At 48.0% G+C, this 13109-nt stretch overlaps 1 protein-coding gene across 4 annotated transcripts in view; it reads left to right on the top strand.

Moving 5' to 3' along the window:
* The window catches only part of LOC119215076 (glutamate receptor 4), a 64690-nt gene that overhangs the window by 44500 nt on the left and 7081 nt on the right, over positions 1 to 13109 (top strand). For all 4 annotated transcript variants that reach the window (XM_037466890.2, XM_037466888.2, XM_037466887.2 and 1 more), the window contains 3 exons: positions 2450 to 2656; positions 4717 to 5090; positions 12509 to 12707. In XM_037466890.2, the coding sequence (XP_037322787.1) occupies positions 2450 to 2656; positions 4717 to 5090; positions 12509 to 12707 (780 nt within the window). The remainder of the gene's footprint in view (positions 1 to 2449; positions 2657 to 4716; positions 5091 to 12508; positions 12708 to 13109) is intronic.

The raw sequence follows: 13109 nt of genomic DNA, 5'->3' as shown, positions 1-13109 counted from the left end.
AACATTTGAATTGTTTCAAAGTGCCTGCTTTAAAACGACTAGTAGTTTTTTCAGTCATGTACTCAAACATAAATCTTTGCCAAAACCTTACTATACAAAAGAGGACTTCATTCTCTGATCAAGGAAACAATAGCAAAAGGTTGTTTGCTGTAATACTAATTCTCAAATCAAATAGCGATTCCTTAAGTTGAAACAAGGTTGATTTACAAAAAACATTTCTGCATTTAAAAAAGGGGTTCTGAAATCCGGCAACTTCTGTCGAAACGAATCTTCCCGAAACTGAAAAAGAGAAAGAGAGCTGCAGTGAAATGACCAAGACCTTCTTGCACATGGCCTGTTCTGTGTCTGCGGGGTCATGGTGGTTAAAAAATAAATTAAATTAGAGGGTAATCATCTGGTTGTACATGAGGTGGAGGCTCAGCTATGACGACGTTAGTTCCTTGAGCGATAATGTTGCCCCACAGCAGCCAGTCAGGTGCACTTAGTGTAAAATCAGCACCTGACTGAGACCACGGAATGAGTCATAAACTGGGATGCTTTTGTGTTTCTGCTTCGTAAAGCGTTGTTTTCGTGCTCGCGTTGTTGTGGAGCATCGGGTTTCCTGCTCTTTCCGTGCTCGTATGCATATTCGTTCCAAATAACGCAAACACAAAACCAAACAGCAGTCAAATAAATCCAGTGCGTGCAAACACAGAGGGGCGGGGTGCTCGTGCCCCCCTCCCCCACCGTGCTTTTTAGCGGCTTGTTGAATTTGCCTCGTTAGGCAGTGAGTGACGCGCCGGGGGTCGCGCGGGGGGGGTTATTGACCCGGCCTGACGGGCCCGCTGGCCTTTCGCGGCCCTCTGAAAGCGCTGCTCTGACCGCAGCCTTCATCTGGGAGACTCCCCCCCCCCCCCCCCCCCGCGGATCACGGGATCCATATTCTTCCGTAACTGTCTCTAGAAAAGCGTGCGCTGTTGACCTGGTCGGACCTACGGCCCGCTTGCCTGCCACTGTGTGTCCACTGGGTTCGTACCACCTGACCTTTTCAAATGCTGCTGGAGCAGTCGAGTCCTGATTGAGTTGGAGATGACGAGGCGGTTCAACCCCCCCTCCCCCCACCCCCCCCCGGAGGCACCAGACACTCCTCAAAGCCACAATTTGATCCAGTGTCCCCTGAAATGAAATTGCATTGTTTCAATTCTTTTGTCGTGTAGATGCATTTTCAGTAGAATAATGGCGCTGACCACGTGTCGCGATGAAGCCACCATGCTTCAAATTCCACAGAGTTCTGCTATCAGTAACTTAAAGCGTCTGTAACACCGCTGTCGGCAAGGTGAAAACAAACGGTGAGCCTGACATTTAATTAACTAATTATCTTTGTATGATAATGTTGGAATATCTTTCTTTAATTATTTAAATATGCTTCTTATTAATGCACTATTAACGCAGCATGACGCACCGTAACCCTACAAGTAAAATTAACATTTTGTGGTTCATTATATCTTCTTTTTTTTTTTCTTTTTTTTGTACTACAGCACCGTGTAGTGAAACTACCGGATGTCTTTATTTATGACACCAAACGGCACACTTGTGCCATCACTATGCTGCACGGTAACATTTTGTTACGCCTCGGGCTCCGCTGAGCATTTTGCATTATCTTCCCACTGAGGAGTCTTTGGTTTACCTTTCCTCAGCCCGGAGGTGGTGGGGGGGGGGGGGGCAGGCAGGCAAAGTCAAGAAAAACACATCCCACAATAAATTACAGCGGTGTGCAACATGGAATCCGTGGCCTTCCATGACCGGAGTAATTTGTTTTGGAAATATGAGCGCAGCAGGCAGCTCGAGCCCTTGCACTTACAGCACTTTCTTAGCAGCGTCGGACGGAGTGATCTATAACCTCCCGCTGGTGGCGGTGTCGACTGATGTAGCTCCCCCCCCCCCCCCCCCCGATTACTGGAAGCGTTCAAGTCGAGGTATTAAGTCATTCGGAGCCACGGCGGCTCGTTTTTCTCACCTCCCTTCAGTTCCCCTGCTGGGTCACACTTCCCCTCCTTCTCGTCTCACTTTTGGTCTCTGCTGCGTCACCGTGACGACACAAGCGCTGTGCCTGTATGTCGCGAGCTGAATTATCTTACAAGCAGTCGGAGGTAAATACTGCACTGTGGTTTTTAGAAAAGGACGTGTTTAAGATCTAGAAAGGGAGGTTTTGGTTTGGATTCAGATTGAAGGTCTTTTCATTTTCTGCAGATAACGAGAACTTTGGGGGACTTCCACACCCTGACATTAAATTCCAAAAAGTTTCAACAATAATTAGAAAATATCCTTTGATTTCATCAAAACATTGCTCCATAATTGACCTTTGACCCCCCGGGTTGCGTCGGTGAAGCGCCGCGCGAGCCCTCGGCGATCCGCGTGTGTCTGAAACCTCTGACGGTTTGGTTCCCTGGGTTTGGTCCCCCCTGTGTAGGAGGGTCCCTACGTGATGCTCAAGAAGAACTGGGAGATGTACGAGGGCAACGACCAGTACGAGGGGTACTGCGTGGACCTGGCCTCGGAGATCGCCAAGCACATCGGCATCAAGTACAAGATCTCCATCGTTCCCGACGGGAAGTACGGCGCCAGGGACCCGGAGACGAAGATCTGGAACGGGATGGTCGGGGAGCTGGTGTACGGGGTGAGGCCTTTTATGTCTTTTTTTTTTTTATGTCCTCCAGCTGACGGGGAGTGAGTCTTCTTTCAGGTTTTAAACGCCGTCTCATCTAAGCTGAACCATCTCACTCGTTCCCCTGAGGTTCAAGATGATATTTGGAGGCAATATGGGGTCCTCTTCTCATGTGTTGAATGCTTAATAACAGATGTGTACGACAGCTCAACACCAACCCTTTCCACAGAAGGATTGGTGATTAAGGCTTAAAATGGAACAGATTAGTCATCAAAGTCCCATCAATTTATTTTAAATTGTAAACTTAATTGTAGACTTTCATAAAAGCAAATTTGTTTGTGTTTTGTTTTTCCAACAACCTTAAATGAGATAAATGACGCTATAATGACATTATTTTTGTTTAAATGTCAATATAGAAACAACCTTTAATGAATTCTTGAAGCATTAAAGTTTGGGTCGGCACGAATAAATAAACACATTTATAAAAAAAAATAACTACATATTCAAAAAGAAACATAACTCACAAAGGTAATAAAGCTAAAAAATCCAACAGTCTTTTTGTGCTCCGCAGTCTTCAACTTTTTTGGTTTCTGACTCAAAAGCCAACGAATAACATGAGTTTGCATGCTTTTATTGTGAAACATCGCATACGTGTTGCTGTTAATAACAAGCCAACGTAAAAAAAAATATTTCTGTCGGTGGAGACAAACCGTGGAGCACGACCCGGAGGGACGTTCTGGTGGCGTTGGGATTAACACAGATTAAGTACACAATTATCCTCGAGACGAGAAGCATTCAGTTCAGTGAAAAAAAGAAACCACAGGAGGGAGACGGCTTGGTAAGACGTGAGGATGTAGCCGCTGCTTTTAAAGAAACCGCCGAGCTCCGCCGCCCCGATGACACGGAGCGAGTAAGTACGACTAATAGTCGAGTGATGCTAATTGAACCCACCTGAGATGAAACCGGTAAACAGAGAGCGGGGTGAGCAAAGACCGGGTTCCAGGTCCGGGATGATGATGATGATGCTGATGCTGATGATGGTGATGATGATGGGATTTGATGGCCTGAAAAAAAAGGAAAAAAAACTGTCAAAGTGAGAAAAGAGATGTTTTTTTTTCTTGTCCTTTGATGTTTTTGGGGAAAGTAAAAGAAAGGATAATAAGGTCACTGACACTGAACCGGAGAAGAGTGAACAATGGAGGCGTGGGGAGGGGGGGGGACAGGAAGTGTCGTAGCGTGGAGTGTGTTATTTAGGGCGCGTAAGCTGGCGGCTCTTTTCTGCGGCATTCATTGGGATGTCTGAGGACGGGGGGGGGGGGGGGCGGGGGCGCTGTCAGCACTTTGCTCAGAGGGGGCTTCTCCCCCCCCCTCTGCGATGCCACAAAAGCCTCATTTCAACCAAATGGCCCCCAGGCCGTCGTCTCAGTTCATTTTTGCTGAGGAGGAGAGAACTTAAATCTCTTTGCTCTTTTCTTTCCTTCGTCCTTGTGTTTTGTTTTTTCTTCTTCTTCTTCTTCTTCTTCTCTCTCCCACCGGTGTCAGGTGGCCGTAATGGAGCCTTCAATTCTTGCTGATATTAAGCCCACAGCCAAAGGCGGACAAGGTCACGGGGGCGTCGCTAAGTCACCGACTGTAAATCTGGTTTTGCGGATTGTGTGGACTTTCGGAGGTGGCTCCATCACGGTTTTTTTTTTTTTATTATTATTATTTTTTGGGCCCCTCGTGTGCTGGAGCCATATTTTACTGACACATTTTGTATCCTCCCCTGCTGATTCTCCCAGCTAAGCCTCCCGGGCATTAGGGAGGGTTTCATTTTCCTCCCCCTCTCTCTCTCTCTCTCTCTTTGTTTAACTTGATGCCGTGGAAAACTTTTGGAGATTCGTTCAGTCGAGGTTAGAAATTCAGAAACACGTCATGAGGAAACGGGGCGATTGTTGTTGTTGTTGTTGTGATGGCTGCTTGGCTGTTGGCCTCCAGCCTTTCACACCTCTGACTAAATGCTTTTAGTCTGTTACCAGCTCGGATATTTTGTTCATCTTTCGTTTGTTTCCTCTCCCTTTCCATCCCCGCAGAAAGCGGAAATCGCCGTGGCCCCTTTGACAATCACGTTGGTCCGGGAGGAGGTGATCGACTTCTCCAAGCCTTTCATGTCGCTGGGCATTTCCATCATGATCAAGAAGCCCCAAAAGTCCAAGCCGGGCGTGTTCTCCTTCCTGGACCCGTTGGCCTACGAGATCTGGATGTGCATCGTGTTCGCCTACATCGGCGTGAGCGTGGTGCTCTTCCTGGTCAGCCGCTTCAGCCCGTACGAATGGCACACCGAGGAGCCCGAGGAGGGCACCGACGGTCCGCCGAGCGACCAGCCCCCCAACGAGTTTGGCATCTTCAACTCCCTCTGGTTCTCCCTGGGCGCCTTCATGCAGCAGGGCTGCGACATCTCCCCCAGGTAAGACCCGGACGTCAGCTGACGTGTGTCCCCACTCGCGTGTGTTGTTGGCTTCCTTTTTTTTTTTTCGTCCTCAGGGGGCCCGTGGGACACATTACGTGACTTTTAGGCCAATTATAATCGCTGATGCGTGTCGCATCGCGTCCGGGTGGATTGTGTGGACGAGTCCTTAAGTCCCCCCCCTCGAGGAACGATGTTCGGTTGACACCGACGGGACGCGGCGAGGGACCCTCCAGGCAAATTCTGTAGCCCGCGAAAAAAAAAAAGACAGGAAGAAGAAGAAAAAACAACTAAATCAGGGTGTTGTTCTGTCTTGTTCTCGGCCAGGGCCGGGTCTAGGCAGTGGCAAGAGGGGGCCTGGCCCCCTCAAATAAATGTTGTGCCCCCTAAAACTAATTTGTCAATTAGACATGGTAAAAGGTGCTGGAGCACAATGCCCCCTCAAGATTTGTGGCTGCCCCCTCATACATGCCTGTCTAGACCCGGCCCTGTTCTCGGCTTAGAAAAGAACGATTGTCATTGCTTTTTTTAAATTTTTTTATTCAGACAATCCGTGCGACGGGAGATTTTTGTGATGTTTCACTACGTCCAGAAGCCCTAACAGCTGTGTAGTGTGTCCTCCCCGCTCGAGTCACGACAATTCACACATTAGTCCCTCCCCCGCTTCTGTACAGCGCACAGAAGCGGACGCGCCGAGCTGCACGGCGTGACCGCTGCTTCACAGGTGGCGTGCCGCGGCTTCGCTTTCGATTAAAAAGCGCGGACATCGTACTTTCAGTCACAATAATTTGAGTTGTTCATTTTGAACTCTTAACACTAGGGCTGGCTGTCTTTATGCTATGCTAAGCTAAATACTTGAGCTGGATGTATGAGATCATTTTCAAACAAACTTCAACCAATTACTCTGAAGAGCTATTTTCTTTTAGGAAGCTTTCACAAGTCGAAGTCTTCTCCGGTCCAAATTGGAGCGACGCATTTGCTTTTTTGGCAAACGTCGAAACTGCGGGCCCATTTAAGCTCGTTTAGCTGTGTCCATCCCACCAAAGAACCTGCAGGCAGCCTGTGTTTTTTTCGCCCCGACAACAATTACAACTAACTGTCGGCTTGTGAAAGTGGCCCCAATTTTCCTCTTACTAATTGCAGCTCACTCATTTAAGTGATGGCCCGTATTCTGCATGGCTACTGCATTCGCGGAGCATGACACAGATGGTGACAGTACAGTGTTGGACATTTCCTACGTGCCAGCTGCTCGTGCCTCGTGTGTGTTTAGCTTCACGTCCGCTTCGTTCTGTGTGTGTTCAACGTGTGAGAGCGAGGGAGGGAGAGTGTGTGTCTCTGCTAGTATTGATTTTTTTTTTTTTTTTCTCCCTCCTCCGGCCATGTTGTTCCTCGCTGTGTGACTTGCGTACACTGCTTCTGCTTGTAGGGGAATTAAGTGGTCTCGGCGTCAGCTGTGTTTTCGCCTCCCCGCCTGTCTACCAGTCACATGGTTATGTAGATCCGCTCTTTTTTTTTTTTGTGCTGCGTAGTACACGGAAAACCTGTGCGGCTCATCGAGAACAAAACTGCCAAAGTGTCGTCGTCTGCGACTTCTCTTCCCTTTGGTCCAAACAACCGGACTCAAACGCAGCATCCATCAGGCTTAAAACATGGATTTTCCTTTGGTGGAAGGGTGGAGAAATTAGGGCTTGTGCACTTAGAACGTCTGTCTGTGTTCCTCTCTGGCAAGTTAAAGGCTGGTCGTCTTTGTTGTTCAATGGGAAAAAAAGATTCATTCTCATTCCCTCCGCTCACATCTGCTGTTTAGCAGGGCTGCACAATTAATCCACTACCCCCATTTAAGTGGACGGGATCGACGGCACCATGTTTGTCTCGCTCCCATGAACTTTATCAAATCAAACGCTTTCTGAACTCAGCCTGCAGGGGGCGATGTCGCTGTGGCACTCCAAAGTAGAACAGTAGGCCCTAAATTAAGATCATTAACGGAGGCAAATTTAAAGGCACTGAAGTAGTAAAAGCACTGTCTTTCTTCTGTTTTTTTCAAGTGCGAAAGTGTGATCCTAATTTTCATATAATTGTGCAGCCCTTAAGTGTGACGGTCAAACCTACGGAAAGCCTGTCAGTCTTTAATAGTTTCCGTTTCCAGGCAAGCTTTCCTGAGCTGTTTGAATGCTTCGTCGAGCTTAAGGTTCCAGCTTCGGGTTATTTAAGCAACCGCTGTAATGGCCTCCGTATAATACGTCTATTATCTGCTATAAGCCCTTATGGATCATGAACTGTAGAGTTGGTAAGATTTTTATAGATGAAAGGTGGACCAAACAGCCTGTATTTTCAGCCCCCCCCCCCCCCCCCTGAAAAAAACCCCAACCAGAGGAGAACAGCTGGAGGACCCGTCAGGTCACGTAAGCAACCTTTAGAGAAGACTACAGTGGGCCTGTGGCTGTGTTTTAACACACTTATTTAACCGGTACTTGTTCACGTGTGTGTGTGTGGTCCCTTTGCCCCCCCCCCCCCCCCCCTACCCCCCTACCCCCCCCACCATTACCACCGCTCGTCACATCTTTGTCTGTGTACCGTAGATAAGGATTTCAGAGTTTCACAACAATGAGTTGGCATCAGAATGAAAGTGTACATTTCAAACTTCTGTGTCGGTCCACTCCACGCCGCATCCCCCCCCCCCCCGTCACCGCTCTCCCCCTCCCGCCGTCACCGCTAATCCTGCGGGCCCCTCCCGGTCCATCGCTCGCCCTGAGTACCACAGCTCACTCCAGAGTGGCCTTAACTAGCGCCGTTGCCTCTCACTAGCCTTCAGCTAGCAGCTGCCACGGGGGCCCCCATTATTGTATATTATATTATTATTATATAAAACGTGCGCCAAACGTCTCTTTGGAGAATCATCATTCGATGTGGATTATTTATTGTGTTCTTTACTCATTTCGTGACGCACCCTGACCGAAAAGGCAGCGGGTGAAGCAGCGACATCTCCGGGCTCCCTCCCTTCCACTCTTTTCCTAACAAGGGTCAATAGTCCCTTCTGCTCCCTGAAGGCAGCGCACAATAATTCATCCCGTGATTAATATCCTGGTCTCCAACGGTAACGTCTCCCTGGTAACGGGAGAACAATAAAAATGCTGACCCCAAATAGTCTCTTTAATTGACTACAAATCCCAGGTGCTTAGAACTCCGCTTATCCTTGCATGTTGGATGTCGCATCAACACCGTGTTACAAGTCAGTAAATATCAATATGTGTGTGTGTGTGTGTGTGTGTGTGTGTGTGTGTGTGTGTGTGTGTGTGTGTGTGTGTGTGTGTGTGAAGGCAGCCATCTGGCCCTGCGTGCAGGTGCGGCCGCTCCTTCCAGGTGTTTTCAGTCGCTTCCGTCTCTCGCTGCTCCTGACGAGTCTCCGTCGCCTCCGCTCTCTCGCATTCCGCCACGTCTGTCGGAGGCGAGCTAATGAGGACGCCGTGATTGGCTCCCCATTATGTCGGCGTGTCTGGCGCAACTAATCGAGATTCGCGAGATGGCCTACGGACGAAGCGTGTCTCTTTTTGGTGCGACTGGTGAATTAAAGCCAACAAAAGCTGAGTTTTTTTTTTTTTTTTTAAAGTCTGCAGGGTTCCCAATGCCAATTAGTCTTGTTGTCCAAATGACATGCTGCGGTTCTTCTGCATCCCTTATTGCTCGTGTCAGCAGTTCTTCACCCTCTGTTGATTCGTCGGAGCATTCCATGCAAATGATCCCCGTCGCTCTGGATGCATCTGTAGTTGTAATTGGAGTTTTAAAGTCTAGAGCCAATTTACTGATATTGTGGTCACTGTCGCCAGTTAAGTAGCTTTCATCAGAAGCAAACAACCCCCGGTTTTCCATTTAAATTCATATTTGTGTAACCTTTGTTTCCTTGTGACCATTTTAATACATGTCTTGTGAGCCACATTGTGCTTAATTGAGTCCATGTTAGAGGCACAAACAAAACAAAAGACGAAACAATTGGACAGAAGTCTAAAACAATCAGAATAAAATTCAATTTTCCTTCTTTTGCTGCAGCAGCATTCACATTGCTTCCCTTTTATTTGACCTCTAAACACATGGTGAGGGTCACACACCACCAGATCTACGTTCACTTTGCACAGATTAAACTCCGGAAACCTGAAATTAGTGCACCTGACTATTTTTAAGTGCACGCTTTAAAAAAAAAAAGTGAATAATCCACTTACCATAACAATGTGGAAACCTTTCTTCAAGGTTGGCTGGCATCTACTGGAGCTACTGCAGAGATACCATCTCAGTTTTTCATTGTCAGGTGTGGATCGCTCCAACAATTAATTATCCATGAAAATAAAGTCATGCAAGTAAAAAAGGGCAGTGATGCACCCGAGGGTGGGTGGGTGGGGGGGGCGACAATTCTGCAGAACACCCAAGCTGAGGGTCATCTTTGATGGGGTTCGGCTCAGGATCCTTCACAGCAAAAAGAGGTGCTGCTGCTCTGCTCGGTTTGTTTTGTGTCATTTTGTGTGACTTTGGTTAGTTTTGGATTTACCAAAGTCTCCCAATAAAGAGGAGTTTGAGCAGAGGAAATAACAACGCGTTCGACTCGTACGACTGTGGCTCCGTTTGTTTGCGCCGGCTGTTATTTGAGAGGCGGTAAATATTCTGCTAGCTGAGGTGGGGAGGGACGCTGCGGACAGAACACAGAGGTATCCAACACGGGGGATCTGGAGTGACAGTCTGTCTTCGATGAATAAGTCAAACGGCCGCAGGTCAGCACCCCCCCCCCCCCCCCCCCCAGGAGCCAACTTGCACCTTGTGCTCAAGGTCAGAGCGGTTTTTCACTGCATTCCCTCCTCCACTTTTATGTTTTCCTCCACTTTCTGTCTCCGTGTCCCACACACTTTGCTGAAATCTGTAAGGCGTTGAATTTTGGAACAAAGTCCAGTCGGTTTGGAAACTTAAGCCACATAAAGTTAGTTGTTGCTATGTAAAGCGAGAACATTTCCAGAGGAACCGATGAGGTTTTATGTTTAGCTGAGATGAATTATATCAAATGAAATGCCACCAAGAAATGCCCCCGACATGTAGATCATGCCAACATCTTTAGATCTTTCCTTAAATACGAATTAATTTAATTAAGCGAGTTAACGAGTAGGGGAAAATGCTGACTAATTGCTGTGTAATTGCTGAAATTATTCTTTTCTTTTTTTCTACATTTAGTACTCTTTATACCCAGAGGCTTCCTGGACTGCTGCAATGAATCCCATTTCCCCCCCGAAACCGGAGCCAATTTAAGTTTTGTTTCGACTTCTTCTAAAACTTCCCCCGTCTTGCTTTTCTTATTTCCTCCACTCGTGGGAAAACTGAAATAACACGTCATTACACTCAGACTCTCACCAAAGTTTGTCACTACAGAAAATTGCAGTGAAACATTTTTCAAGAGCATTTTTTTTTTTAGAGCTTTTGCATTGCACTCAAATTCTTGTAGTGAGCACACATACTGTAGATAAGCACCTGCATTATTAGAAATGCAAATGATGTGCTGTTTGTATTGTTACAGTAGCTAACATTCTATCATCTATTAACACTGTATAAGAAAATAGGCGATACAATTATTTACCGCAGATAAATGGCCATTAACAAAGTACATCTAATTAACATAATGTATAGAAAGCTACAATAACGTTGCAAAATGCAGACATTTTATACCGACGTCATTTTCTCTGCTTTGTGAAATGCATCTCATCGTTAAAGGGGGCCACCGACGTGTCAAGTGTTTACATGTCAGACAAAATCCTAAATCCAAAATACAAGAAAAGGGAAATACCGCTTGTAGGTGAGGAACAATGCAACCAATGGTGTGTATATATATATATATATATATATATATATATACACATGTGTGTGTGTGAAATGATGTGGTATCCATTTGTTATGCCATCATTAATTCAAGGTAAGTTTACTACAGGCCCAGGAAGACATAGCAGTGTGTCACTGTGGATTTGAGTCAGCCAGTGAACACACCGCACAGAGGGGTGGAGGGAGCCCAAATATACACACATCTGCAACCCCCCCCCCCCCCCCTCTGTCTCCCCCACCCCCAAAAAAGAAAGATGGAGCCGTTTTGATTAAGATAATAAAGAGTCAGGTAGGAAAAGGAACCAAAGCCCACACACACCAACCCTTTACTCATTATTTTTACAGTAAAGAGGAGGAAGAAAGGGGAGTGTGTGGTGAAAAAAAATGAGGAGGGGGGTCATTTGTATTCAAATCCAGCGCTAATACGTCAACTGAGTCTATTTCATGGGCGACGCTTGCAGTGTGCGAGCGGCAGCCGTGCTCCACTGCGGCCCGCCCTGCGCACCGGGCGGCCGCCGGGGGGGGGGCACGCTTCCGCCCCAAATGCGTTCAATTACAGGACCAAATGCGTTCAATTACAGGACCCTGAGTGTTATCTGCAAAAGGTTCCTTTTGCAATTGCTGGTAATTAATTGCTGGGATTTGTCATACTCCTCACTGTGCACGTGTGCATTGAACTGAGGGGGTGGGGGGGGGCGGGGGGAGGATGCCACCGCCTTTTCTGCAGACATGCGTGTAGATTACAGGATGCAGAGAAAACAGGGGCCAGGAAAACACTGGCTGTTGCAGATGCCTCCCCCCCCCCCCCCCCCTGCCCCCCTCCCCCCCCCCTCTCTCTCTCTCTCCTGCTGACAGCGGGGGCCTGAGGGTTTTGTCTCCTCCGCTGTGCGAATCGCACCGAGGGGAGATCTTGTTTGTTCTCCTCAATGCAGCATTTACGGCGTTTAAGATTCTCCTCACGACCTTCTGCTGCTCCGGAGCGGCGGGCTATCTGTCTCCCCCGAGCGAGCAAACAGGAAAAGAGCAGCGCCGCCACGCCGGCCCGGGGAGGCCCCCCCACTGCTTTTCTCATCCCACCTATGCAAACTGAAGAGGGGGGGGGGTAGCCAATCTTTTTAGTATCGAAAAGCTGGTCGACACAAGCGTGGGGGGGATTTTTTGTGTGTTAGCGCAATTTGCGCTAATGAGTGCTAAATAGAGCCGTGGAGCGTTTGAGCGTCCTCAGAGCTCCACCGTGTGGCGGCTCGCCCTCTCTTCTATTGTCCATGCGGGGGGGGGGGGGGGAGGGGGGACACACCTCTTCATTCCATTCATTTGACACTTTCACTGTATTTACCAAGACTGACTGGCTGTTCTCTGTCTTTCTGTCTCACCCTACCTCCTCTCCTCCTCACCTTTATTTCAATAATACCCTTATTATTTCTCCAATAATCCTTGTCCTGGCTCTTCTTTCTGGCAATCCCCTTCCTTTTTTTTCTTCTCCTCTTCCTGTTATCTCCCTCTCATCCTTCAAACTGGTCCCCCACCACCCCCCCCCCAAAATATTCCTCCACCCGCCTCCTCTCCCAAAGGTCGTTATCGGGTCGAATCGTCGGAGGAGTGTGGTGGTTCTTCACCCTCATCATCATCTCGTCCTACACGGCTAACCTGGCTGCCTTCCTCACCGTGGAGAGGATGGTTTCCCCCATAGAGAGCGCCGAGGATCTGGCCAAGCAGACGGACATCGCGTACGGCACTTTGGATTCCGGCTCGACCAAGGAGTTCTTCAGGGTGAGTCGGCGTTTACCGGGGTTGATGATCTACTCTCAGGCGGACAGGTAGGAGGAAACCCACCCTACCCTCCACACACACACACACACACACACACACCGGAGAAAAGTCTCATCGAGCAGGGAGCTCAGGGGGTCTCCGTGGCAACCCATTGCCCTAGGAGTTACAATGATGTGAAATAATACAATGGCTGCCTTTCAAATCCGTTTGTCATTGTGTGTCACATACTTTGTCCCATGACACAATGTTTTATGTTACATATAGACTGACATAAAACAGATCAGGGAAACCCCTAAAAGTCTTTCTACATAAAAAAGTCTTTCTCTAAAAAAACAAGCTTGTTTGGACCAGTTTGGGGGCTGCAACATCCGAGACCAGAGTCTCGCATGTGGTCCGGGTTCT

Source organism: Pungitius pungitius, chromosome 16 (genome assembly GCF_949316345.1).
Source record: "Pungitius pungitius chromosome 16, fPunPun2.1, whole genome shotgun sequence".
Taxonomy (NCBI): Eukaryota; Metazoa; Chordata; class Actinopteri; order Perciformes; family Gasterosteidae; genus Pungitius; species Pungitius pungitius.
The sequence above is the reverse complement of the archived record's forward strand: the minus strand, read 5'-3'. Positions and strand labels throughout refer to the sequence as shown.